Source organism: Magnolia sinica, chromosome 2, assembly GCF_029962835.1.
Source record: "Magnolia sinica isolate HGM2019 chromosome 2, MsV1, whole genome shotgun sequence".
Classification (NCBI taxonomy): domain Eukaryota; kingdom Viridiplantae; phylum Streptophyta; class Magnoliopsida; order Magnoliales; family Magnoliaceae; genus Magnolia; species Magnolia sinica.
The window spans coordinates 26,650,978-26,678,767 of record NC_080574.1 but is presented as its reverse complement, the minus strand read 5'-3'; the positions used below and the strand labels follow the sequence as shown (position 1 = coordinate 26,678,767).

At 42.0% G+C, this 27,790-nt stretch overlaps 1 protein-coding gene across 2 annotated transcripts; it reads left to right on the top strand.

Annotated features, from left to right (window-relative positions):
* Positions 1 to 16,776: 16,776 nt before the first annotated feature.
* LOC131236767 (adenylate kinase, chloroplastic) lies at positions 16,777 to 24,024 on the top strand. 2 transcript variants are annotated; one of them, XM_058234190.1, is made up of 7 exons: positions 16,777 to 17,071; positions 17,686 to 17,781; positions 19,543 to 19,671; positions 19,754 to 19,888; positions 20,958 to 21,104; positions 21,304 to 21,378; positions 23,630 to 24,024. In XM_058234190.1, exons 1-7 carry the CDS (start codon positions 16,850 to 16,852, stop codon positions 23,747 to 23,749), a joined length of 924 nt encoding a protein of 307 aa, XP_058090173.1. In that variant the 5' UTR covers positions 16,777 to 16,849; the 3' UTR covers positions 23,750 to 24,024. The 2 variants fall into 2 exon arrangements, 1 of the variants encoding a protein (XP_058090173.1); XR_009166871.1 differs by lacking the exon at positions 23,630 to 24,024 and adding an exon at positions 21,736 to 22,557 and having other exon boundaries at positions 16,781 to 17,071; positions 21,304 to 21,650.
* The last annotated feature ends 3,766 nt before the right edge of the window (positions 24,025 to 27,790 follow it).

The following is a 27,790-nucleotide window of genomic DNA, read 5'->3' as shown; positions in this document are numbered from 1 at the left end:
CACCAACCAGACTGTTTGGATCATTTGATCAATATGATTTTTTATTTTTCCCCTACGAATAATGGACCAAACCTAATAAAATACTCTAGGTAAATTACGCAATGCGAAGAAATCCAAGCATAACTAATGCAGGATGCAACTTTGGCCACGTAAGTAGGGTTGAGGGTCAACCCAAGCCTGAGTTGAGATGAAGTTGGGTTAATGTAGCCTGACCCAACTTGGGCTCACAATTTGAGCCTAACCTAACATGTGACATGCCATGTCCTCAGCCATAACCCATCTCAAGTTAGGTCGAGTTGGAGTCAAGTTAAATCAGAGATTTAGATCTTAGAACGTGATACTAGTTTAGTGTCTTAATACTATACATATATAATATAATATAATATAATAGTTTTTAACATGCAAGTAATAAATGATAAAGTTGTGGATTTTCAGCCAAAGCTCAACCTAACCTCAACCCAATCCAGCAAGACCAAGCTCGGCTTGACCCAAATTACATCCATAACACTTCAAATATTTTATAATCTTTTCTTCTTCTTTTTTTTTTTGGCTAATTACTATGATAATATGAAGGAAAAGTTTCACAATCAACCATAGATGTAGTCTTAAAGAGACATGTAAAGGAATATATAATTATTACACATTTTCATGGCATTGCAGTAAAAAATTCAAATCCAAACAATGACATTGATGTATTTTTATAATAATTTGACATTGAAATAATGTAAAAATATCATCATTGTGATTTTATTGCGAATAAATCAAATATGAAAATTAATATTCAAATGCAAATGTTGTTAGTGGATAGGTATTTTGTAATCATTGCACGTTTCTTCTACACTATTGTGGTGATTGATTAAACAACATGGTCCGGCTCCATGGCGTAGTGGTAAACAGACTTTGTATATTAAAACTAGGAATTGAGTGCCCATGTGGTGTGGGGAGTGGGTAAGTGTGTAGGGTGTGGGTGTGGGTGTGTGTAAAAAAAATGATGAAACAATAGGCCTGGAGAAAAATTATTTTGCAAATAAATAAAAGTGGAATACTAAGGTGATAAGGGAGATTAAAAGTTCATGTGAGCTACACCACAAGGAATTGTGGGGATTGAATGCCCAATATTAATCCTTTTTTAGGACCACAAAAGTTTCGGATAAGGTTGATATTTATGTTTTCCGTTCATTCAAGTGCAAATCACCTAATGAATGGGTTGGTTGTGGTATAAACATCAAGGTGAAACTCAAGTAGATTTCAGTGATGATGTTTCCAACCCTATCATTTTGCAGGGGTGTGGCTTGGTTGAGGTCTTCATCTCTCTCATATTTGAGTGTATGTGTAACATGAGCATTGTAGTAAACCCACATAGCTCGTGGTTACAGTATATTTCTATAATCCAGGTTACAGGGGTAAGATATCGTGGTTAAAATTGTTGACGACTTCTCTACTGTACACAGGGCATAGTTATCAACAATCTAAACTGTTTGAATTGTTGATTCAGTCATTGATGCAATACAATAAACAATTACACCAAGTTAATGACATTGATTGATTGATTGATTTCGCCTTTGGAACTTGTACCACTCGCTATTTTACATCTTATAATTTATGTGATAGGTTCGGCCTTTACTTAATTAGTGTGAATTTTGAGATATGGTCCATCCATGACGTGCTTAGAATTTTGGATGGTTTGAATACGGGTTCAAGTGTATTGTTAGGTTGAATCACCGTTGTCTTCGAAGCTACTCTAGCCCCTCTCTTTATATCTCTTATTAAATCATGTGGTTATCCTCTCCACAATTATCCGCTTGCCATTTTAATTAAACTACCAAACCTTACTTGGGTGAAAAAAAAAAAAAAAAAAAACTTATTTAAATATTTTACTATTAGGGCTTGATGCTACCAATTCAATCAAAATGAACTACTCGTGTGATCAAGGGATTTAAGTTTGATTTTCGCGTGTGGGTAAAATATGTAGGTTGTGCTAAAGTCTACTTGACTCAAAGTTTGACTGAATTGTTGGTGTTCCCCAAGCATTGAGTTGAACATGTTGATGCCTAAATCTGGACGACTCTCCACCCCGACTCGTGAACTTCGAACCGCTTTAGCTTCTCGAACCTGCACACTTGCAATGAGCAAAGGAGGCCCTGGTCTAGGCAGGGGACCCTCCGATGCCTAAGTCAGGTCAAGGAAATCTGGGTCTAAGTTCAAGTGTAGTAGGAGAGTGCAAGATGTTGCGTATCTGTAGCAATGGAGTCTCATTGTATTTATACCTGCCTATCAAACGGTCTGGGTCCATTAATCTCGGCACGATATGCTCAATCAATACTATGATCGTGGAGATATTATCCGTAATCCGGGGATCGTGCATGTGTATCTGTGGGCGAGAGAATCGGTCGTGTCCGTTTAAGGTAGTTTCTTAGTTTAATGCATGGTGCGTCCACATCTCGCCTCGGCCTCGGCTCGGGATTCTAAGCCAAAGAGGCCTTGACTCCAAGCCTCGGACTTAGACCAACACACATGAGCTTTTGCCATTGAGTTGTTAAGCGAGGACTGCGTCCCGAGTCTAAGCCGAGCTCCAACTTGGGTTTATGGCGGAACCGGCCTTACTTGTCAGTCGAGTATTCTGCAGATCTCTCCTCTGATCTTTAAGGTGGGCAGCAGACTCAACCTGTTGAGTCGAGTTTCTCCGTAACGGGTGACACGGATGTGAGTGGTTGGATGATTCGTCTCTGGTCGGGTAGTAGTAGGGCGGTCCGAGATCTTACAAGTAAGTTCTGGTATGATCTTCACATTGACCGCCTCAATCTGAACCGTCAACCCCAGTGCTAAAGCTCAACTAAGGCCGAACCAAGCATCATCTTTCAGATCAGGCCCGTTTTACTCTTATGTATCTGATCCGCTTAATGTGGCGTCGGACCTTGGAATTGAAGGGGCTCAGATCTTCCGATAACAGAAGCCCCCTACTCTCCAAGTTTGGACGCAGACTCGAAGAGTAAACACGTACGGAATATCAATCGTTTCCCTTATCATATCTTCCACGCTTGTGGGTGCAATTATGATTTTTATATTTGAAGAGATACGTCCTCGGGGTTTCTTGTCCGTGGGCCAACCTCTAGCAGACACGTGGTGATGGTTAAGATCTCAAATTATTGCTGAACCTATGCTTGACTGCCATGTATATCATGGGAGACGTTCAAGCAACATTTTCTCTGCCTGAGCGCCGCTTTCGCTACTCCGAGCTCGTAATCAAATGTCAGAAGTACACGGCTTAGCAGAGCTTGAACCAGTGATCTGCAGACATGTATGTCCTGGAGTCGGCTAGCGAAGATTCGGTTGCGGCCATCATGCCTCGCCATTAATGCTGAGATCCTTCCCAGGCTATATAATTCCTAGCGTTTCGAAAACGCTTCTCACTTTTGCATTCCAAATTTGTGTGGCCATTGGTTTCCTGAGGAGGCAATTTCCGGTGAAGGCCATTCCTACCGATTTGAATTTTTCTGTGAGGTGATTCCGACCGATCAGGAGTTTCTAAAGGAGATGATTCCCGATGGACGTCCGGTGAGCATTTCCTCCATTCCTTTAGCGTCGCTTCTTTTTCCTTTGCTTCTATGGAATGTCGTCTGATATGGATATGGTCCGAGAAGACTATGATGATTCCGAGCCGGCAAGCTCGGATGGCAGGAGATGGGCGTCCGAAGGCCTTATGGGAAGCAGTGCCTTTGTTCCCTTCACCCCAAAGAAACAAGGAGGCAGGGGCTCGAACTCGTCGGGTGGGTAAGAAGAAGGTCACCCGAGCCCCCCGAGACTCGACTACAGGCATTGTCGAGATGCCTGCGAGCGAGCGGCCTCAGAGGTTGTCTCGGGAGGCCCCGTATTAATGGAGTCCCAAATGGGGTGGATTTGCTCAGAGTTTGAGATCCCAAACTCCATGTAGATAAGGGCGCCAAAGCCCCTCGACACCGCCGGTGCGCCTGCTGAAGGGGAAGTCGATATTTTTCTTTGCGCGTTGCAATGTGGGCTCCGACTCCCCATACACCCTTTCGTCTGAGCCCTGACTGCTTACCTGGGATTAGCTCCCGGCCAACTCACCCCCAACGCTTAGAGGGTTTTGATCTTTTTCTTCATCATCTGCGTCAAGTCAGGAACCTATAGCTATGCCAGAGGAGTTAGTAAGCTTGTATTTAGTCAAGCATGACAGCCAAGAGCCGTAGTACTACTTCGCGACTCAAGGCAGTAAGGAGTCAGGGCTGGTCATGAATCTTCCGTCCTCTAACAAGGACTAAAAGAACAAATGGTTCTGGGCGTTGGGCAAATGGGAGGCGCCGACGGCAGAGCTTGAAAACTTGATGACTCGGGTCCCCATCCGATTTGCCACCCAAGGTCGGACCTTGCACCTTTTTTTTTTTCATTTTTTGTATCCCTTTTCCTTCTATTGTGATTTGACTGAAGCTCTTCTTTTATTTCTGTAGACTTCCTGAAGGGTTTGCCTCTCCTTACGTCGGACTTGAAGAATCAGGTTGCTAAGGCCAATGCGCACTCAGAAGACCTCCGCTCCTGGTCAGATTTGATCACAGTCGTCAATCTTCATTGGTCCGGACTTTACAAGTCCAAGCCTCTCCCCACTTCCTTCAGTGAGTTTATCCTGTGCTCCTTACCTTGAAGGGATTGAGCCTCTTGACTTGGTTGCTGATTCATTACTTTCCCCTTAGGCATGGCTGAGGCAGCTGGGTCCAGGAGAAGGAAAGCTGCCCTGACTGTCAACGAGATGTTGAGGACCGAGCCCCGAACAAAGATGACTGTTTGGAGGAGGCAAGTGGCTCCTCGCTGCGAGGGTCCCTTGGCCCCAATTTCTGTCACTGCAGCTCCAGCTGCAGCTTCAATTTCTGTTATTGCAGCTCCCGCTCCAACACCTATTGTGGCTGAGGCCGCTACTGTCGACACTCCAACTCCAACCCTTCCTCCTGTCGTCGCCCCTACTGAAGCACCTCTCGCGGACCCCGATGCCTGCGTAGCCGTCCCCTCTTCATCCAAGTAGGAGGAGGCTGTTCGGATGGCTGACGCCATGCTCTCCCCTCCCGAAGTCGAGAATGACCTCAGGGCTAAGGCTCAGGCCTCAGCAGGCAGCAGGACTGGGTCCGGGGAAGCAAGAGGATCGGCTCAGGTAGGGATGAGCGGAGAGAAGTTCCAGTCGGGCTATCATATTTCCTGCCTGGTTCAATGGGTTGCCAAACATGCCCCAGAGGAGGAGATAACCGACCTTTTCACCAAATTGGACGAATCTTTCTTTAATGACGTGGCTTTCGTCTTTTACCGGGTATTTTTGCTAACCTTCCTTGTCTCTAATTTCTTTTATTGCATCTATGTGCTCATTCTTCTGTTTTCGTGCAGTCCGTCCCTAGGCTCCTTCTGACTCGGGAGAGACTGCGAGAGCTAACAACGAAAGATGCCGAGATAGAAGCCCTCAGGGGCGAGGCCGGGATCTTACGGGATGAGGCTGCCTTTCTTCGTATAGAGCAGGCGAAACTACGTAGGCAGCTTGAGCACGGGAGGACTCGGGGGCTCTAGTTAAAGGGGGTCGTGAGTGATCTCAAAGCCCGATGCAGTGCTATCCCAATCCAGGGCCTATGCGGACTCGCTTGCCTAGGAGAATGCCCGATTGGGGGAAGTGCTGGAGCGGACCAGAGCCGAGACGGCAGAAGAACTGAGCCGAGCCATCTTCCAAGCGAAGGAGGCTCAGCGAGCCGAGGATGAGGCCTCCCTGGCTTCCGCGTTGGCTACTGTAGTGAATGCCTTCAAGACTTCAGAGAAGAGGGCCGCCGAAGCTACCAAGTTTTATAACTGTGGCTTCGATGCTTTCATTGATGCGGTCCAGGATTTATATTCGAACCTCAACCTCGAGCCTCTGTTGCCCGAGAAGCCCTCTGGAGATGCTCGCTCCGATTAGGCTCCTGGCTCCCAAGCTCCTCCTCCTCCAGCTCCGAAAAACTAGCTTTTAGCATCTCCCCCCCCCCCTCCTCTTTTTATAATTTTTTAAATTTGTCTTTTGGTGGATGATGGATGATATTTTTTGACACTCTGGAGATGGCGTGTGGATGATGATTTTTAATTGTCGATCTGATATATTGACAGGTTGATTCATTTCGGGGCATTACCAAGCCGACTCATTGACGAATCAGCTCATTTCAATGTCGTTTCGTAGAACTTTGAGTTTTGTAGTATTGCGATTATTAATCCCGAATCCCTAAGGGATTGGCTCCTCCCACGATTGGCGAGTAACTTTTAATACACCTGTCAATCGGGTGATGAACCGACTCCTCTGTCTGGGAGCTGAGTCATCTATTGGCTTTTTCCCTGATTATGAGAGGATGCCTTGTAGAATTTTCATGGGATAATACTCTAACCCCTTCTTTAAGGGATCATTTCGTTAAGTCCGCCCCTGCTCATGAGAGGTAACTTTTTCTTAGTAGATAATCCATTCGTGCAGAGAGGAAGAGATGTGAATCTTATTGAAAGCCTTATAGGCTAGTCGCTCGGAAGCGTACATTTATTAGGGACCAATAATGGCCATTACCTTAAGGGTAATAGACTTTCAGGTACTCGGTGTTCCAGGGGTGAGGGAGCTGACAGCCCTCGAGATCTTGTAAGTGGTAAGAGTCAGGTTTGTTAGATCGGACCACACGATATGGCCCTTCCCAATTACGCCCGAGTGCCCCAACCCCCGGTTCTGCGGTGTTTTGGAAGACTCAACGAAAGACCAAGTCCCCTGGACGGAATCGCCTGGTCTTGACTTTAGAATTGTAGACCCATGCCACTAGTTGATGTCGAGCAGTGACCCAAAGCCTAGAGATGTCTTTAGCCCCTTCAAGTAGATATAGGTTGACTGCGATCTACTCGGCATTTTGGTTCTCCTGGTAGTTTCTAACCCGAGCTGTAGGAAGACTGATTTCAACTGGTACCATTGCTTCCGAACCGTAGGAAAGCGAGAATGGGGTCTCCTCGGTGGAGGACTGAGTCGTAGTCCTGTAAGCCCAGAGGACGAATGGGAGCTCCTCCGCCCAGTTACTTTTTACTTTTTCTAATTTTATTTTGAGATGGTGCTTGATGACCTTGTTAACTGCTTTTACCTGTCCATTGGATTGCGGGTGTCGAGGTGAAGAGATTACACGTTTGTGATGCCGAGTTCCTGGCACATGCCCCAAAATCGGAGTTTTGAATCAATTCGAATGTTTGTGTTTTTCCTTCCTCAAGGTTTGTGTGGCCTTATGAAGAGGTTGGATGGTAAATAAATGTCATTATGGGCTCAATAAAGTTTCGATGGTGGGCGTCATTATCCTAACTCTTTTTATGGTGTGGTCCACTTGAGCACGGATTGCCTCATTTTTGGACTCATCTTCTAAAATGCTATTATAAAATGGATGGATAACATAGATAATATACATCATGGTGGGGCCTACAGAAATTAATGACATCAACACAACATCTAGCACGGTGGTGTGTTGCAAAACACGCAATCCGCGTCCACTCTTACTCATGTAGGGACGGACATGTATTTGGCAGCGGCTCTGTGGGGCCACATTAACGTGTGTGTTTTGATCCACGTAGTCAATCCACTTTAATGGATAATAAGGAATCCGTTTCTCGGCACCTATCATCCTATTAGACTCAAAGGCACAAGTGGGCAATTCGCGTCCACTTTGTCTGCACTTTTATTTCATCCTATTGGACCTTTTTGTGTAGACTCAACATCCTTCTATGGCAAAATTTCCTTTGAAGGCCTTTTGCATGAACTTCCTCACAAAAAGGTAAGGCTCCACGTGATACTTGGAGAATCCACTTGTCTTTTCATATTATTTTAAGACTTGCCTAAGAATTAAGTAAGTCCAATACTAAAGAGGGCTTGGCCATGGGAAAAAGTGGTTAGAGACGTGATTACAATAGAAATCTCCTTGGCCTCCACTGTGATGTTTATGTAGCTCCATACCTTTTGATAAAGTAAATCGGATTGCCTACTTACTAAGTAAGCATCATCTTTCAGATCAGGCCAGTTTTACTCTTACGTATCCGATCCGGTTAATGTGGTGTCAGACCTTGGAATTGAAGGGGCTCGAATCTTCTCATAACAGAACATATTAGAGATTAAAACTAAAGATCCAGGGTATTCTCAACCACCAATATTTGTGCTTCCATTCAAGTGATTTGTGAAATGGTAGGAGTAAGCATCATCTTTCAGATCAGGCCAGTTTTACTCTTACGTATCTGATCCGGTTAATGTGGTGTCAGACCTTAGAATTGAAGGGGCTCGGATCATCTCATAACAGAACATATTAGAGATTAGAACTAAAGATCCAGGGTATTCTCAACCACCAATATTTGTGCTTCCATTCAAGTGATTTGTGAAATGGTAGGAGTTAGCCATTTCAAATGAGTTCTTTTTGTCTTGTGTTAATAGACGTGAGCTTACGAATTTAAAAACTTATTCTTTTACCAACATTTTAAGTTCAATAAACTTCTCAAATAAATAAGCATACATATACAAGTTAAAGAAAGCAAAATGTTGCTTATTTCATTAATATTTAGAAATGATGCTGATTATAATAGACAAGTTATGAGACAACCAAATGAAAAAAAAAAAAAGTAATGGAAAAATACTTAACATGCCCATCGAAATAGACAATCGAGGCAAGTGTGATAAACAAAATTGAAACTTAGATGATCACGGTTCGGCAACTTAAGGTTGCAGAAATTTACTTATACTCCTAGAGTATTGTGGTAGGAGTTGTTAAGCAGTGGTTATGTAAAACTTAGCTACGCTATGGTATGTTAAGAAAGATAAATGAAAGATAATTTAAAAGATATGTTGATGTATTTGGTGTAGGGCCTTGAACTCTTATTTGATTGCTCTTTTTATAAATTATCGAGGCGATGAAACCCTTGGTAAGGTTTCCTTGATGATCCTAGATCATTTGCTATCACGTCATGGTTCTGGATATGAGAATCCACTTAATTGCTATGAAACTGGCGACTTGGATTGGGAGAAATGACTCTATTCAGATTTAGATTCCCTGGCTTCTTAGATCTCTTTCTCATAATTAATCTGTCGTGGAGATACCCATGGTCCATTAAAAACTAGGCTTAAATATGTCAAGATTCCTATGATCAAGACAACCAGATAAATGGTCAAATTCAAATCAATCTCAACGACTCAACGTCTATGGTGATAGGCAACTACATAGATCAGGCCTGGGACTACAAACGTTTCTTTGGATTTGGACCACCTAATGAGATACAGGGAATCCCTATGGGCCAATCGGAGTGTCAAATCGACCATGTTCACTCTCATGGTAGCCCCCATCCTTCATTTCAAGGTGTTGGATAGCCTAAATCAAACATCCTCATGTACTTAATTATCCTATAGGTGATGGTCTTAAGTGACAAAAGGATTTGACACCCAATACCATTTAGGCATAGATCTAAACCTTATTAGGTCCTACCATTCTCTTCATTCCAATTGATATACGGAATAGAAAACATGACTGAGCTAATGTGTCAATCTCTCCAAATCTGGGTTCGAGCTATGGTTGTGTTCACTTGGACATTGGTCCGATTTTTAGATCTTCATAATATTTTCGAACACTACAGCTTCCCCGAACATCTCTGGGGAGATCTTCCAATCGGAATGACTGTGAGAGACGGCCTCTCCGAGAATATTATAGCAATATTTGTGATAGATTTGTTCTATGAGTGAGTCTCTTAGAGCCTGTTTAGATCGTAAGTTGCTTAAGATAAGTTACTTGTGCCATAACTAACTTATCTTAGTTTTTACTTATTGAGAAAATAAGTATGTTTGGTAAACAACTTAATTATTAGCTTCCCCTCTCTTGTTCATCTCCTATGCCTCCCTTTAACAACTTATGAAGAGTATAAAATCTAAAAAAATAAGCTAAAGTTATTACGTACTTTCAAGTAAAAAAGTTACTTATAAATAATCATAAACTAAACTTATTTATCCAAAATAAGTCACTTACCTACTATTATAAGTAGAAAAAGTAACTTATTTGATGGTATCCAAACATGCCTATATAGTTGTGGTGGACACATTGTCACATTAATGGGCACGGTAATCGTGGCCACATGGCATGTGTTGATTTACTTTCCTAAAAGCGAACATAAGGGTTCGTGCCTTTCCATTTATAACGATACGCGTATCACACAAGGAAGTATAATTGACACTACTTCGAAAGAAAGTAGGTTTCGCGTCTGTTGCGGTCACTTCGTGTGGATATGTGACGGCCTTTGATTGACCCACGTTAGGGCACAAAAAAATAAGTGTAAAAAGGTATGTGGACATTTGTTGGATGATTACAAAGAAAGCTACTCAATAGTTCCATTTTGCCGAATAAAGTGTCCATGAATTAAAGGTAAGGGTAGTTCAACCGGACATGGATTGCTTGGATGTTGTGGGGCCAACCATGATATATGTATTTTATATGTGTTGTCCATCCATTTTGATAGTTCATTCAGGCATAAGCCCAAAAATGAGGTAGATTTATTGCACTTGTGATCCAAACACTTGACCTTCTGCTATGATATTATGTTAAATAATCACTTTCTCTACAAGCTCAAGCTAGTCATTAAATAATAATATATCAATGTATATCAAGGGATGCTGACACAACCAACTATCAAACCTTTTAGGCCCACCTATGATGCTTACTTGCCACCTATCGTTCATAAGGCCACACAAAGTTATACTAAGAGTAATATCAGCTTATCCAAACTTCTATGTCCGCTAAGAAATTTCAAACAATAGGTATTCAATCCGCATTCTGTCATGTGGTGCTGTCCACTTGAGCTTTGGATTCGCAATGTATTTTTGGCTCACGGCTTAAATTGAGCTGCAAAACATATGAACAAGGTAGATAAAATACATGCATCATAGTCAGACCCAATCTTAATTTGAAACTGTGATTTAAACATAGTGAGTCATACAATTTGCATGTATCATATTAGAATTTCTGAGTATAAACTGTCTAACTTTGCCAGTTTGTCTAAAATAACAACCCCTTCTTTTATTTCTCTTTAGGCTAAGCGTGCATGGCAGGAGGCGACTTTTATTAGTAATTTTTTTAGGTGGAAAAATAATGAATCTCGCAGGACTACTGGAAATTGAGGTACCGGGAATCTCCTCTTTCCGCACTCCCGATTAAAGTCATTAACATGGCGCCCACAGACGAACGCATCTACCAGGGAAACGGATTGGCTACTCGCCCTGCCACCAGCCCGGTGGCTGATGGTCGGTGCTCTGTAGGCCCCACAATGATGTATGTGTTTAATCCATTCCGTTCATCCATTTTTATAGATCATTATAGGCTTGATCACAAAAAATGAGAGGTATATCAATTTCAGGTGGGCCACACCACAGGAAAACAATAGTGATTGGATATCCACCATTAAAATCCTTTTAAGGCCCATTGTACTGTTTATTTGACATCCAATCTGTTGATTAGGTTATACAGACCCATATGAAGGGAAAAACAAATATCAGCTTGATCCAAAACTTTTATGGCCCCCAAAAAGTTTGTAGTTGCCAACATTCATTCAAAACTGTTTTCTGTAATGTAATGTGGTCCACATGAGATTTGGATACACCTAATTTTTGGTTTTATATCGTAAAAGGATATGGAAAAATAGATGTACAACAGGGATGAAATACACACATCATGGTGGGGCCTACGTAGCACCGACCATCAGGCTGGTGGGAGGGGGAGTAGCCAATCCGTTTCCATCCACCAGACGGGATCGGATTAGATTCGGTCTCGGCCTCATCCAAGATGGGCAGCCCTTACCGTGGGGTCCACTGTGACGTACTTATTCTATATCCACGCTGCCCATTCATTTTTTCATGTTATTTTATGACATGGGCCCAAAAATAAAGAAGATCCAAATCTCAGGTGGACCATAGCATCGGAAATGGTGGTGATTGACCATTAATAACTTTTGATGAGCTATAAAAGTTTTTTCTCTAGATGATATTTGTTTGTTACCTACACACAGGATTATGTGACCTTATCAACGGGTTAGATGGCAAATACACGTTATGAGTACATTAGGATGGGCTTTATGAAATTTTTAATGATAGAGGGCTCAATCACTAATTTCATGTGGCTAGGCGTACCGTGGAATTGGATCTACTTTGTTCCGGGCTTTTGCGTGGTATAACCCAATGTACTACCTATCTTTTTTCATTGGGTAAAAAAACCAAAAAAAACTTAAAGTACGAAAGTAAACCTTATTTTTATGAATTAATTCCGAAATACAAAGGTATCCTGCTGTTAACAACTTTCTACTCACTTTTACAAAAAAAAAAAAAACTCACTTTTGCAAAATAAACAAGGGCAATTTAGTCCTAAAGTCCAACTTCATACGTAAGGTTCTGGGACGTCACCAAATTAGGCGGGGTAAAAAGCAGCGCGTAAAGCTACAATTATTTCTTGTTTTGGATGGGATTTTTGCCAAAGCTTTTCGGAGGATATGTTGTGATTTTCGCCAAAGCTTTTCGGAGGAAGCTCCTGCGCTGGAACCAGGTGGGGCTTATTGTGATGTTTGTAAAAAATCATCCTTGTACATCTTTTTTGTGAGTTCATTATAAGATATGTTGTAAAAAATTAACCGTAGCTAAAGTTTAAGTGAACCCAAAACAAGTGAACCCAAAACGTAATAATTAAACATCCACAATTGAAATATTCGTAGGGTCACAGAAGTTTTGTTTATTCTAATGTTTTTGTTTTCAGTTCATCCCAATAGGAATGACGTATTTAATGATATGGATGACATCTAAACATTATTGCCGAACCCAAAAAGGTTTCAACAATAGCAATTTTCCTAACCACATTTCCTTTTAGTGCGGCTCATTTGAAGTTTGGATACGGTTGGTTTTTTAAAATATATCCTAAAATAACTCAAAAAATATATTCACAAGGAGGATTTCTCACAAACATAACAATAGGCCCCACCTAAGTTCCCAGGGCAGGAACATCCAGGGAATCCGCGCCCATTTGTTTTTGGGAAACGGATTGGCTACTCCCCTGACACCAGCCCCGGGGTGGTGGTTGGTTCTCTGTGGGCCCCACCATGATGTATATGTTTCATCCATTCCGTTCATCTATTTTTAAAGATCATTTTAGGTGTCTATCCTAAAAATAAGAGGGATATAAATCTTCGGTAGACCACACCACAGGAAAACAATAGTGACTGGATATCCATCATTTAAATCTTCCTGAGGCCCATGGTACTGTTTATCTGACATCCAATCGGTTGATTAGGTCATAAAGACCCGGATGAAGGGAAAAAACAAAGATCAGCTTGATCCAATACTTTTATGGCCCCCAAAAAGTTTTTAATGGTCGACGTTCATTCGACATTGTTTCCTGTAATGTGGTCCACTTGAGGTCGTTATATACCTCGCTTTTTGTGTAATACCATAAAATGATCTATAAAAATAGATGGACGGCATGAATGAAACACATACATCATGGTGGGTCCCACAGGGCACCGAACACCAGCCATTGGCTGGTGGCAGGGAGTAGCCAATCAGTTTCCTCCTTTCTGGGCTTATGCATTAAAATAATATGAAAAAGGGGATGCACAGAGCAGATAAAGAATACATGTATCAAGGTGGGCCCTGCGGCAAGGGCCGTACCGTCGTGGGCGAGGCCGGGGTTCTATCTAATCCGTTCCTCTGCTTGGATATAAAATACATGCATTGACGTGGGGCCAGGGCTGCACCATCTTAGATAACGCCGGGGCAACACCTAATCCGCTCCCCTGCCAGACATTTTATAATGGCCCCATCAGCAAACCAAAACATGCAATTTGCCGGCCGTTCTTGTTTCATCGTCCACTAACATATTGCCAGGTGGCAACTTCTGCTTATTTGGTCCCCACCACGCTGGATTCAGTGGAGAAGTCTGCAGGCAATTGATGCTTAAGAGGATTGAGAGTCCAATAAGAGTGCCAAGAACCTGCAGCATGTGGACCATTCTTTAGGCAAGCTTACCTCAGAGCATAAGACTTCGATCAGGTTGGTACACTTAATAGGCGGCTTACAGGACTGATGTAGAGCAAGTTATGGATAATTTCATGGCTAAGATGGATTTAAAAAGGCTTAATCGGAGATGGAGATGATCCGAACCGTCAGAACTTAAAGTAGACATATCTCGCAAACTGAAATGAGTTATTAAACTCAGTGCGCAACTCCTAAAGCCTATCAGATGAAAAGTTCAGAAAAGCTCTGTAGATTCCTCAGGAAGTCGACCTCACATCCTTCCCTGCGTCAAGGTCCGTGTTGAGTGCTGTTGGCCAATCGTTTTAGCTGCCCTGTTGACCTCAAGACAGGCGCTGATCTCAGCCACGTGGAGGTAACTTGCCCGTAAGATGGTTACAAGAAATTCATAATAAACCCAAGCTCTAGCTCTACTAAGCCTGTTGTGATATTTGTATTATTTCCACTCTCTTCATTTATTTTATCAGCTCATTTTAAGACATGAGTGTAAATATAATGGAGATCCAGGACTCAAATAAACCACATCACTAAATAATGAGAATTAAGGGTCCACCACTGAAACCTTATTGGCTGCCACATAAGTTTGGGATGAGACCGATGATCACCGATCGTGTTTACACGACTTTAAAACTTTTGCATTAGTCGAAGATAAATGGTACATGTTTAATAGTGTGCCTAACAACTATAGGAGTAGAATTTTTTTTATCTCCTTGATTGATAGTCAATGGCTTAGATCATCCAAAGGTAAGTAATGTGAATATCTGATTATGATCTCCTCTTTATTTTATCTCAAACCCATCTTTGAAGTTTAAATTGAGATTTAAAAATGTAGTTAAAATTCAAATTGAAACTTGGGAGAGAAAAATACGTGTAGGACTCACTTTCTAACAGTTACCAACGAGCGAGCCTCGGAGGCTCATATCCACCTTTGTTTGCGTCCTCACCATTTCTTATGAAGTGGCTTATTTGAATTTTGGATATCCGCCCGTGTTATGAAATGGTTCGGCAAAACGAATGCAGGGAGTGATTGTAATACAAACATTACCGTGGACCCCACAGAGCTTATCCCGTAAGCTCGGGACATGTCGTTACAGGCAAGTCCAGTCCCGACACGTTTGCCACGCTCCTCTCGACGAGAGCAATTCAGGTGGTCCCGAGAGACACCAGATCAGACGGCTTCTTCAAAACTTCAAATACACAACAGCCGGTTCGTTCCCTTCCTCAAAAATCCATCTACCTAACTGAGGAAAGGGAGGATCTTCGACCGAGGATCTCTACAGAATACACGGGCCTCAGGTTCTCACAAGCGGGGCAATCATCAGTAATCCAGACCATTGTTCTGCTGTATAACACCTTGGCTGGGATATGACTTCAAGTGTGGTGGAGATAACAATCCCGACCCTTCAATGTTTAACCTGCAAATGGACAGTCAAGAAGAGAAGCACACAACCGTTCCATCGAACTCATAAAATGGTTCTTGCAACTCAAGAGATTTTTGGACCATAATCCAATGACAAGGGTAGGCAATACATCAATCGTCTGGATTACTAATTCATTGGCCCAACAAATCAGAACCGAAAACCCGAGTATTCTGTGCATAGTTTCGGGTCGAGGAACGTGTAATCCCTCTCACCCGAACCACGTGGATCACTCCATAAGCCAGTGATGGAAGCGTGAAACTAACAAGGGAAAGGAGTTGCACCGTCCTGATGCAAAAGATGGCAGCGTCCTGATGCACTTATTCCGTACCGGTGGGACATTGGTTGGTAGATCCGGACCGATGATATCACTGGGCCCAGTGCATATAGAAGATTAGGAAGAATCTACCCAGATCAGAAATCTTATACATCCAATCTTCAGACTTTCATCTGGAGATATTATTTCTCCCCGTGGTCTATTTTTAGGCAAGTGGATGAAGGTCTAAGAAAATCTAACGTCGGGAAGAGTTCCGTCAATCACACACTGCAAGTCTCATGAAAATCAACGGTCTAGATCACAGAACCATGAGCTTAACTGGCACAGAATCGTGCATCATAGCTGTGGGGATCTGTGAGGCCCACCGTGATTTCTCCGTCCATTCATTTTGACAAATCATTTTTTAAGGGATGAGCAAATCGAATGCTCAAGTGAACTACACCACAGAAAGAGATTGAATGCGTACCGTTGAAAATCTATTGGAGGCCACGGAAGTTTTAGATCAAGCTGATATTCATGTTTGCCATTATTGCTTCCTGTGGTGTGGTATACCTGAGCCGTTGATCTACCTTGTTTTTGGTTTCAAAATATAAAATGATCTTTCAAAGTGGATGGACGGACTGGATAAACAATTATATCATAGTGGCCCCACAGTCCTTGATAGGACCGTCCATCTACAGCGACGTCACGGGGGTAGTAACAGATTCGCGACCCTCCTAACTCACGCGCATCTAAATAATGAGCTGATGCACCACATCCTGTACAGGTGGGACCCATGTTTTACTGATCGTTACCGTCTATACTGTGGGACCCATAGCAGATGGTGGATTAAATCCATACGTTGGACCTTTAGCCTTCATTACTGCCAACTACCGTTTTATTTTTCTTAACCGTCTATTGTGGTTAACTGATCAAACCTCGACTATGGAGGGGGGGTCTCCATCATCTCCCACATACAGTACGGACAACAACATCAACGGTCTGGATTCACGAACCATGAGCCCCGCACTCTAAAGTTCTGATGCATCAGGAGTCTGGACTTCATAACTCTTTCAACAGTGAGAGAGAGGGAGAGAGAGAGAGAGAGTTCCAGCAATGGCTTGCTTGAGCAATTTCCCGGTTCTTCCAAAGCCAACGCCCCAGCATTCTTCTTCTTATTCAGCTCTCTCTCCCTGTAATAAACCCGCCATTACTTTCTTATCTTCGCCGCACATTTCTAGGGTTTCTCCCCATCAAGATGGAACCCTAAAACGTGGGAACCGTTCTGCACACATCGACTTGCAATGGAAACCATCACGGGCTTCTCGAATCTCCCCTGTAAGTGCTGAATTTCGTTCAATTTCGTCAGATTTTGATGCAGATTGCATGATTGCATACGATGTTGAATTCTCATTTTAGGGCCTTGTCTTGAAGCATGTTGAGATTATTATTTTTTGGGTTGTAATGATTCGTGGGTGTTTGGTCATTGGAAAATTACGCTGGTTTTTGCAATGGGAAATCGAGGTTTTGAGATTCATTTTTGCAACGGGAAATTGAGGCTTTGAGATTCTTCGGATTGGATTCTCACGGACAACCCTGTTTTTCCTGCCATCAAAACACTTGTGGTGGACATCCAAGCTTTGGCAGCATGTGGGCTGCACCATGAAGATCACCTGCGGTGAAAACCAGGCTGCCACAGTCATTGGGTGGGTCACACTGCCCAAATCAATGGACAGCCAGTGGCCACCATCTTTTGATGGCTCGTATATCCCACACATATGACGTGCCTGTGTTGGCAGGAAAGACACTGTATGTGAAGTTCAAATACAACGTTTGCATGTGATAATTTCTCATGTGAACCTACGTATTTTACAAGTTCATGTGCTACTGTGGTTATTTCTAATGATATTACATGCTTTCTGTGAAATGCCCTGTGCTTATTATGGGAGCAGATAACAGCAGCTGTGAAGCCGGATCCTCTGAAGATTATGATATCGGGGGCTCCTGCATCTGGAAAAGGAACACAATGCGAGTTTATAAAAAAGAAAGTAAGTAGGATTATGATTATGAAACTTCTTTAAAAAATTCCAATATACCTGTACATGTGCAACAAATTCATATTTGTGTTTTAAGCGCGCATTTTCCATTTAAGCGTCTATGTATGCATATATACATGAACACAGATTCCAGGCTTCCAGCCAACCCACGGATATGTATGCAATTATATATTCCTTAGGCATACCAGATGCAGCAGACACAAACACCTGCACCTGCTTTCATATACTGATATGAAAGCAGTATATGAAAGCATATGCATGCATATTATTGGTTTATGATGATTTACAACCTTATATGCTGTAAAAGTGAAAAGTTCATTGAGGAACAGTAGAAGTCAAAAGCCAACCATCTTTAGTGTCTTCCCAAGTCAGACTGCTCAGCTCAGGACTTAGCTATGCCAAGTCATTTTAGTGGGTCTCTCTCTATCTCTCTCTCATAAGCTTTTAAAGTTCTGAGAGTTAGAGATATCGCAAAACAAAGTAAACTGCTGAGGTCTAGCAAAAGCACTGTGCCCGTTATTGCAGTGTTTTAAAAGCTACACAGGCTGGACTGTTGTACCAGTTTAGAATCTTTAGATTGGGACTGGCCACCAAAACAGGCCTGGTCTGTGGTCACCATGTAACCCAGACACTTAAAGTGGATAACTTCTTTCTCCCCCCTCTGTGGTCACTATATAACTCAGACACTTCAGTGGATAAATTCCCTCCCCCCCCCCCCCCCCTTAAAATAATCTGACTACATCGGTTGAAGCTCAAATCCAATATTTATACTTGAAAACAATACACTCCAATCACTGCATTAACAGCAGATTGCTTTTAAATTCTTCCTGTTTCTTTATGGTTTTAGATTAGGCAGGTTTCAGAGTCAAAACAGCCTAAAACAGTGTCTGACTGGCTGGATCAAGCCACCTTGAGGTTTTAAAACACAGGTCTAATCCCTTTCAGTCATATCTCTTCAATTGTTGCCTTTTTCTTCTTCTTCTTCTTCTTCTTCTTCTTGTCATTTTCAGTCTTCTGTCAGCGGTTTGCCTCTTCCTGTCTTTTCACGGCTCTATCGAGGACTATTTTGATCTGGTTATGACCTGTATGAGAAGACCAAATGCTCATACCAATATGATTCAATAAAGGAAATTCCCGTTTCTCTACTACAAGTCATTTATTGGCTTCTAAACTGAACTTTGTTTGGTTCTATTACCCATGTTTGGTTAGTGAGGCTTTGAACATTGAAACATACAGTAGGAAGAGTGGGACAAGATTTTGGAATGGTTGTTGCAACCCAATCTAGCCTGTAAAGATCCCCACGACATTTGATGCAACAATGACAGAAACTATTTCTGAAATGAATGGTAAGTATTAGGATAGTTTTCTGGATGCCACATGTTGGATGGACGTATTTGCATGATTTCCCCAGTATCTAATGTATGACTATCATGGTAGAATTGTTTATGGAGATCCCAAGTGTTGAGTGATGATTCCCTAATATGAATATCTAGAAGCATGTGCAGCTGCAGCTTTTTTCATGACCTCTCATTTGTAAGATACTTAACTCATCACTTCCCGTTAGTTCATCATTGTTATTGTCATTAGCATCATCATTGTTATTGTCATTAGCATCATGATCTTCCTCCTTTCCTCTGCATCATAGGGTTGCCATATGCAAATGACTTGTTTTTACTTCTTCATGAATTCCCTTTGTCGGCATTGCTCCTTGAAGAAAAACAAATTTGAATCAAGTACTCCCCATATATGCAGTATGGGCTGGTCCATATTGCTGCTGGAGATCTGCTACGGGTGGAGATTGCAGCTGGGAGTGCGAATGGAAAACGAGCCAAAGAATACATGGAGAAAGGACAACTAGTTCCAGATGAAATAGTTGTCACGGTAGATTAATCTTGCCCCATTTTGGCCTTTTACTCACCCTCCTATTGCTATAAGCGATACTGATTTGCCTTGGATAATCCAGATGGTGAAGGAGCGTCTGTTCCAGCAGGATGCGCAAGAAAATGGTTGGCTTTTGGATGGATACCCCAGGAGCCTATCCCAAGCCACAGCTCTTGAAAATCTTTTGATACGTCCTGACATTTTTCTTTTCCTTGATGTAAGTAGCTTTTAGCATTTGAAAATTATCCAGGTACATTGACCAGAGTTTCTGATATGTTCATGTCTGTATATTCCTGTTGCTGGCTACCACCATTATTACTCTTTTTCTCCCTCTATCAATCTTGATTGTTCTTTCTCAAGATATAACTGCTGTTATTTGCTAGTGGTTTGAAAAATAAAATCCAGCTTGTTCGGGTCACTACTTAACATGGCATCAAACATTGAGTCATCCCATGCCACTTTGACATGCCTAGATGATTGTATATCCGATGCCAATTGCCAAATTCACTCATTGTTCTAGTGTTAAAGTTACCATTCAAATAGTAGTGGTAGTAGTAGTAATAATGGTCGTGGTAGTAGTAGTAAATAAATAAATACAAAGTTTAAAGGTTTCTGTGCTACTCAACATGTATCAAACATTGAGTCGTCAGGGTCAGATGCCACTTCGAAATGCCTAAAGAATTGTATTTCTGGTGTTTATTGCAAATTCACTCGCTCACTGGTCTAGTGGCAAGATGCTGTGCCTGGTTCCTGAACTCTCCGTTTGTGTATCCTGTAACTTTAGCTGTTCTATCAGAGAACAAGAAACTCTAGAACTAAAATCTGGAGTCGCCCATAAAGTTTCCTATTGATACTGTCGTTATTGATACTCTAGACACCGCCTATTGATACTGTCGTTATTTTTGTTGATGGTAGGAGCAAATGTTTAAAATAGGATATTGGTACTGCAGATCAGGGACCCTGGTCATGCTACTCAATGTCTAGAGTAGGAGTTGATGGGGTACCTGTTTTGGGAACTTTTCAAGCGCATGTTACCTGTGCATCGATTGGTAAGTTGCAGGACATGTAAAATGCCCATGGTGAAGTTTCTAGCTAACATATAAGAAAAAACATTATAGAAATATTGCTGTCTGTTATCTATGCAGCCTATAGAGTATTGATGACCTGGCAATGCGTTCCATACCTGCTGATTTTTTAACCTACTGTTCTAGTGATTTTGTTTGGCCTTGAATATCATGTATTGATCATCAATTAAGAAAGAATTATTGAATGTATCGATTTTGAAGGTCCCTGAAGAGATTCTTGTTGAGAGAGTTGTTGGTAGAAGGCTAGATCCTGTTACTGGAAAGATATACCACCTGAAGTATTCTCCTCCAGAAACAAAAGAAATTGCTGACAGGCTTACCCGGCGCTTTGATGATACTGAAGAAAAGGTTTGTTTTAACCAGTTCATTCAACTCATTTACTATTTAAAGAATTGGCCCTGGCCCACATTAGAATTCCCTTCAACCCCCTCGTTCTTCAGTTACTGTTTGCTTCTCACCTCTTTATGTTTTTCAGCCAACAGGTCCTCATTCTCTCTCTCTCAGGAAATGTTTGATGTGTGAAATTTATTTTCTTTGCTTTGTCCAGGTGAAATTACGGCTGCAAACTTATCATCAGAGCTTTGGAGCCGTACTGCAATTATACAAAGAAGTTACAGTAAAGGCATGTGAACTCTCTTGGACTTCTGCTGCCTCCTCTAATTATGCTCAATTTGTTTTGAATTCTTGATGCCTCCTATCATTCTTCAATTGAAAATGTTCCTGTGCTTCCTCTAGAAATGTTATTGAAGCCAGATAGCCATAGCTAGATGATGTTGCTGAGAGGAATTATGGGGTGTGCTGAACTCAGCAAACATATGGTTTGCTGATCCATACCATTGATCTGATGGACACCGGTGTGGATATTGGTGCCCAAGAATCACCCTTGCATGGAAGGTGCTAACCCTCCAATCTTCGGAGTATCTTGCATTAAATGTGTACGGTTGCTGCTTTTTTCTTAACAGTCCATTGTGGGGTGCAGATCAAAGGCCAAGGTCTTTCAGTGTCGGAGATTTTTGGGACATCCCCCAATCTTAAGGCAGGGCTATCTGATTAATAGTCTGGATCATCAAACCATGCAGCACTTGTATAAAATAGTGGCAGTTTTCTGTAGTTGAACAGCCTCTAATTTCTCGGGACATCCCCCAATTTTAAGGCATGGCACAGATCAAAGGCTCAAGTTCTTTCAGTGTCTTAGATTTTCGGGACATCCCCCAATCTTAAGGCGGGGCTATCAGATTAATAATCTGGATCATCAAACCATCAACAGGTGTATAAAATAGTGGCTGTTTGCTGTAGCTCAACAGCCTCTAATTTCTCGTGATCAATCACTTCACAAAGTTTTCACATGGATGCACTTCATGTGATTCAATCAAGCCATTTGCTTGTTGTTTGCTTCCATTTCGCAAATATCTTGATCTAGTTTTTATTTATTTAAAACCCAGGATTGAGGAGTACTAATCTACCACTAGGTGTTTCCCAAACTTGTGGGGAGAGCAGAGAGGGAATCATGAAAGGAACAAATCTCAAAATATCAATAACTGAAATTAGACTATGAAACAACAGATTTGATTACAAAAATGTCCAAAATCACAGTTTTCTTTAATTGTCATGATAATGGACACATTCAAATGGCTGATTAAAAAGAAAATTGAAAAAGATGCATTCACGCTCATATTGCACAAGTGGAGCCCATGGCTTAGTGAGCCTCCTATTTCCTGCAAGTGCAACTGCTTCTTTATCTTTTTCTGCAATGCCCAATGGCTTCCTTAGCTCTTCTTGTTCAAAAAAAGAAAAAAAAGAAGGAAAAATCAAGAATCTTGTCTCGGAATGGGTTCTTTATGTAAAAGTAGTCCAGCTGTCGTCTTGGGCCTGCTTGTTGGGTGGCTTTTTCGTTTGTATTTTTTTCTTGCCTTTTGGCATGCCTTTCAATAAATTTACTGGTCTCTCAAAAAAAGAAAAAGAAAACATGAGATTCTCAGATCCTATTGGACAGAATCTTTTTAATTTATTTTAACAGATGGACTTGGATCCTAAGTTCCTGATGTAGATACCTGTTTAGTGGAATACACTATGGTATAGTGATCGAGACCATTGATCTGATGGCTTGCACCATGAACATAGGATGCCTCAAAAATCTCCCAGATTGGATAGTACAGCAACATTCTAGAAAAAGCCAATGGTGTGTTGTCCAGAATCTTCCCATATGAAATATTTTTGGAGCAGCCCCTTCAGTGTTGGGACCATCAGAGCAATGGTCTAGATCACCAAAGCATGGACCCACTTGTATGGATCAGACACATCAGGAAACTATAAATTGGGAGTTTTAAACTAAAACTATAAAAGGACATTGTGAGAGATTTTGCAAACATCCGCACGTCTTCCTAGTATAAATTTATTTATTTTTAAATAGCAAAAAAGGATTCCCTATAATTCAAAACATTGTAGGTTTTTTTTTTCCTATACCCATGCACTCATGCACTGACACCAGAGTGGGATTTTACCACAATGGGTACTCGAACCAATGACCTTGTGTTGAAACTCTTGCGAGTCTACCACTTGGCCTGAGTAAATATTTGGGACCATGGTATTATGTGCATGTTGGATGTGACCTGTTGGTGGTGCTCTTTAAACATGATGATAAAAATTGACAATTTCTTCTTAAACATGTGGTCCACATGATGAGTTGACTAGTTAGATTTTTTGGCCTATCTTTCACACTGGGTTTAACGAGCTCCAATGTTTAAAAATAATGAATTAGGCTTTGGACCTTTGGACTGGTAAGCGATAACATGCCATTTTGATGTCTTTACTCGGTATATTAGTTGACACTAGTTCTGCCATTTTTACAAGTCCTATTTTCTTGTTGATTGCAGATAAATGGAAAAACCCTCAAGGAGGATGTGTTTGCTGAGATTGATGCAGTGCTGAGCCAGCTTCTTGAGCAAAAGAGAAAGGCTGCTTCAGCATCCATGGCTGCTGGTACGATCCTTTGAGTTTAATAACACCCAAGTAAAAAAAAAAGAAAAAAAAAAGGTGGGCATGCTACCAGGAGTTGCAGAGAATGTTCTGATACTCTGTTGGGTCGACTCGTTCTCTGTATACTTTGGCGTCTCTTGCATTCCTTATTTATATTTGGATCAATTCCCAGAAAATCAAATGTTGTTTAGAACTTTAGTCTATTCTAGTGGGTGTAATTAAACATTTTATGGGGAATAAACAAAATTATTCAGTTGTTGCAACAATATGAATACATGATAGATTGTGCCAACACTTCACTCGGTTGGGAAGAAAAAAGCTCTCATGTTATGGTTGAGAAATGCAAATAAATCAGCTTGTATTTGTCTGTCAATGCAGGCACACTGTGCATTGCTTATATCATTTTTTCTCACACATGCCAGACTGATGAATTCGCTAAAATTTTTGGGCTAGGTTATCCACATAATGGGTCCCACCCATATTTAGCAAATATGGGTGTAAAAAGGGACATATGCTCCATTGTTACTGTAGCATCATAAGCATACGGTGGTAATGGGCGGATGTGGGGTCCAGTGACTTGTTCATGAGATCTGAACTGTCCATATACCTCAGAAAACCCAAGTGCCCGGAATTCAGCCCGATTCAAAACTCCAATGGGCCACAGCACAGGGAACCTATTGAGAGGTAACACCCACTGTTGATTTTCTTGGGGGAGCGCACTGTGTTGTGTATCAATAATCAAGGCTGTTCAGACCTCTCATCCAGTCCAGATGAAGGGTCCGGCCATAATTCAGGCTGTTTTGCAACTCAGGTTGAAATTCTATGGTGGGCATTCCCGTCCAGCACGTTCCCTTCGCTGTGGCTAACCTTAGTTTTTAGATCAGCTGAGTTTTGGGGTCCCAGGAGCTTTCTGAGGTGATGCATTGACCACGGAATCAGATGGCGGCCTTGGAAGTCTTCAGCCATGTTTCTCTAGCCATACATTTGTTTCATTAACTGCGGCCAACCTGATTAGTGGACCGATATAATTCTTTAGGGCATTTACATTGAGGAACCCCATTTTGCATGGATTAGAGCTCGTAGTACATGCACTATCGGTAAATGCGGTGACCTATGCACACGATGCATGAAGCGGTGTAGGCTCATTTTCCATCTCCACCGTTCCTTGTGGCATGTCCCACTCAAGTTTTGGATCTGCCTCATTTTTAGGCTCATGACCTAACATAAGTTGGTGAAATTGATGGAAGGAGTGGATGTCTCATGTTCATTACAGGAAAGTTGACTGGCACTCAAAATCATATCTCATGGCTCATAAGCTTCCGCCTGTGAGGCTCCCTGGTCACATGAAAGTTGCGTCCCTGGCCTGTGCCTGTACGCAGTCATGTGGGGGTATGCCTGTTCCCTGACATGAGTGCACTTCATTGGGAGTGGATTAGGTGCGCCTTGGCTTCACCCAAGACGGTTCTTGGGCTCACCCAAGAACCACCTTGATGTAAGTATTTTATATCCACACCGTCCATCTGTTTTGTTAGATCATTTTTGGGCATGAGACCAAAAATGACTCAGATCCAATTCTTGGGTGGACCATACCATGGGAAACAGTGGTGATTGACCATTAATGGGCTATAAAAGTTTTGGATCAAGCTGATATTTGTTTTTCCCTTCTTCCAGGTTTATGTAACCTTATCAACAGGTTGGGTGGCAAATAAACACCACGAAAACGTCGTGGTGGCCTTAGGAATTTCAATCACCCACTGTTTCCTGTGGCATGGTCCATTTTTTTTTTTTCCTTTTACACCATTCACACCACGGTGGGATTTAATAGAGGCATAAGCCATGGTCCACCTGATATTTGTATCTTCTTCATTTATGGGATCATGCCCTAAAATGATTTGGCAAAATGGATGGACAGCATAGATATAGAATACATACACACAGCAAAGTGGGCCCCATGGTAAGGGCCGCACCTAATCCACTCCCCATTTCACGTGGATGAGATCTACCCCGTCCATCAGCTACACCACGCTGTTTAGACTGGATTCCAAAAATCGGGCCAATTCAGAATTTAGATGCTCTGCACTGCACCAGTGGAAACAGTTAAGATGGGAAGTTCCAGCATTAAAATTGTCGAAATTTTGTGTGGGTCCTTCTTGGTGTGTATGTGCCATTAAATCCGGCCATCTGACAGTTAGTGCTGTCAATGGGCCGGGCCTGGGGAAGGTCTCGACCCGGATTCTGAACTGTTCGGGCAGGGCCCTTAGCTTGTTCTTATTTAAAATTCAGATATTTAGGCCCGAGCCCGGCCCATTGACACCCCACGCAACATATCAGCGGGAATGGATTCGGACATCCTAGGACTCATCATGATTTTTTTTAAGGCATGGCCCACTTAAAGTCTTGTATTGGACTGCTCTTAGGATTCATGGTGAAAATGTGGTGCAGCACTTCATGGACGGGGTGGATCTGATGCACGTTCTCCTCTACGTGGTGCTTGGTTAGTTGTAGCCTGTAGGTACACCCTCCGCATGGCCCTGCCTAGTCAGACTTGCACAGTCGCATCCGCATTGGTCCATGCATCACGTGGGGCTACCTTTAATGTGGACCGGACACCTTGTGAGGCTCACCTTCAATGTTGGCTATCCAACATGTGGGGTCCACATCACGTGGGGCCCAACTTTGAAGTGGAGAGTCCATCATGAGGGGCCACCTTGGATGTGGGCATTATGTATCCACGCCGTCCATCTGTTTTTGTAGATAATTTTAGGGCATTATCCCAAGACATCAATCAGATCCAATTATAAGGTGGACCATACCATAGAAAAGAGCAGTGATTGACCATTAATGGGCCAGGAAACTTTTGTATCAAGCTTATGTGACCTTATCAACAGATTGGATGTTAAATAAACACCACGAAAACATTAAGCTGAGGCCTAAGAAGTTTTTAATGATAGATCAGTCAACATAATTTCTTATGGCATGGTCTATATGGTAATTGCATATGCTTATTTTTGTATAATGCTCTAAAATGACTTGTGAAATCAGATTAACAATGTGGATGTATAATACATACATTAAGGTGGGCCCCACGGTAATCCCACGATAAGAGCCGCACAGTCTTGGGTTGGGTGAGGCCGGGGTCTCACCTAGTCTTCTCTCGGCCAGAAGCTAAGCGAAGATCAAAACTGATGCCTGTCAGAAATCTACTCGCCCATCGGGCTCTTAAGCTCACAATGTAACATGTATGCAATGGTCACAGGAAACGTGAGAATGGAGACATCCAAGGATGAAACCTCCGTGGAGCTGACCATGATGTTTATATGGCATCTAAAAGGTTTTCGAAGTTATTCCCACCAGGATAAATTTTTTTTTCAATGATACACATTCAATCCCTGCTATTTCTTGTGGCATGGTCCAGTTGAATTTTATATCCATGAATTTATCACTGCTATCTCCGTGGACCCCACATAGTTTCCCAATACAGAAACTTCTAGGGCGTGGGGCCACCGCCGATTTGCTTCTAATTGTTACCTATATGAGGTCCTATGAACCGAAGCCTTATTGTACTGAATAAACTCTTTTGGGCAACATTAATGTATGTTGTTTATTCACACCGCCGATAGGTTTTTAAAGATTATTCGAAGGGTTAGTCCAAAATCGAAGCATATCCAGATCTGAGGTGGATCCACCACCACAGGAAACAAAAGTAATAATGATTTTCACACTTAGAACCTTCTTAGGGTTCAGAGTAATACTTATTTGTCATCTAATCTATTAATGAGACCACGCAGAAAGACGCAGGAAAACACAAATATCAGCTCGATATTAAACTTCTGTAGCCCCTGTAATCTTTCAACGGTGGATGGTCAATTCACACTTTCCTATGGGGCGGTAGGCTTGAGCTTTAGATATGCTTATTTTTTGGCCTCAACCTCTAAAAATATAAGATAAAATAGATGAACGGTGCAGATAAAATACATATAAATTACAGTGATCTCCACAGAGTTTGCTTGTACGCTTAGCGTACTCACTACGCTATCCGTTTCCCCATCAACCGTCCA

Excerpts from the sequence above, each read along its gene's own strand:
- LOC131236767 (XM_058234190.1), top strand. The coding sequence starts at position 16,850 with ATGGCTTGCTTGAGCAATTTCCCGGTTCTTCCAAAGCCAACGCCCCAG. Across the intron at positions 19,672-19,753 it reads CAGATGAAATAGTTGTCACG|ATGGTGAAGGAGCGTCTGTT; the intron begins GTAGATTAATCT and ends TGGATAATCCAG. Across the intron at positions 21,105-21,303 it reads TTGATGATACTGAAGAAAAG|GTGAAATTACGGCTGCAAAC; the intron begins GTTTGTTTTAAC and ends TGCTTTGTCCAG.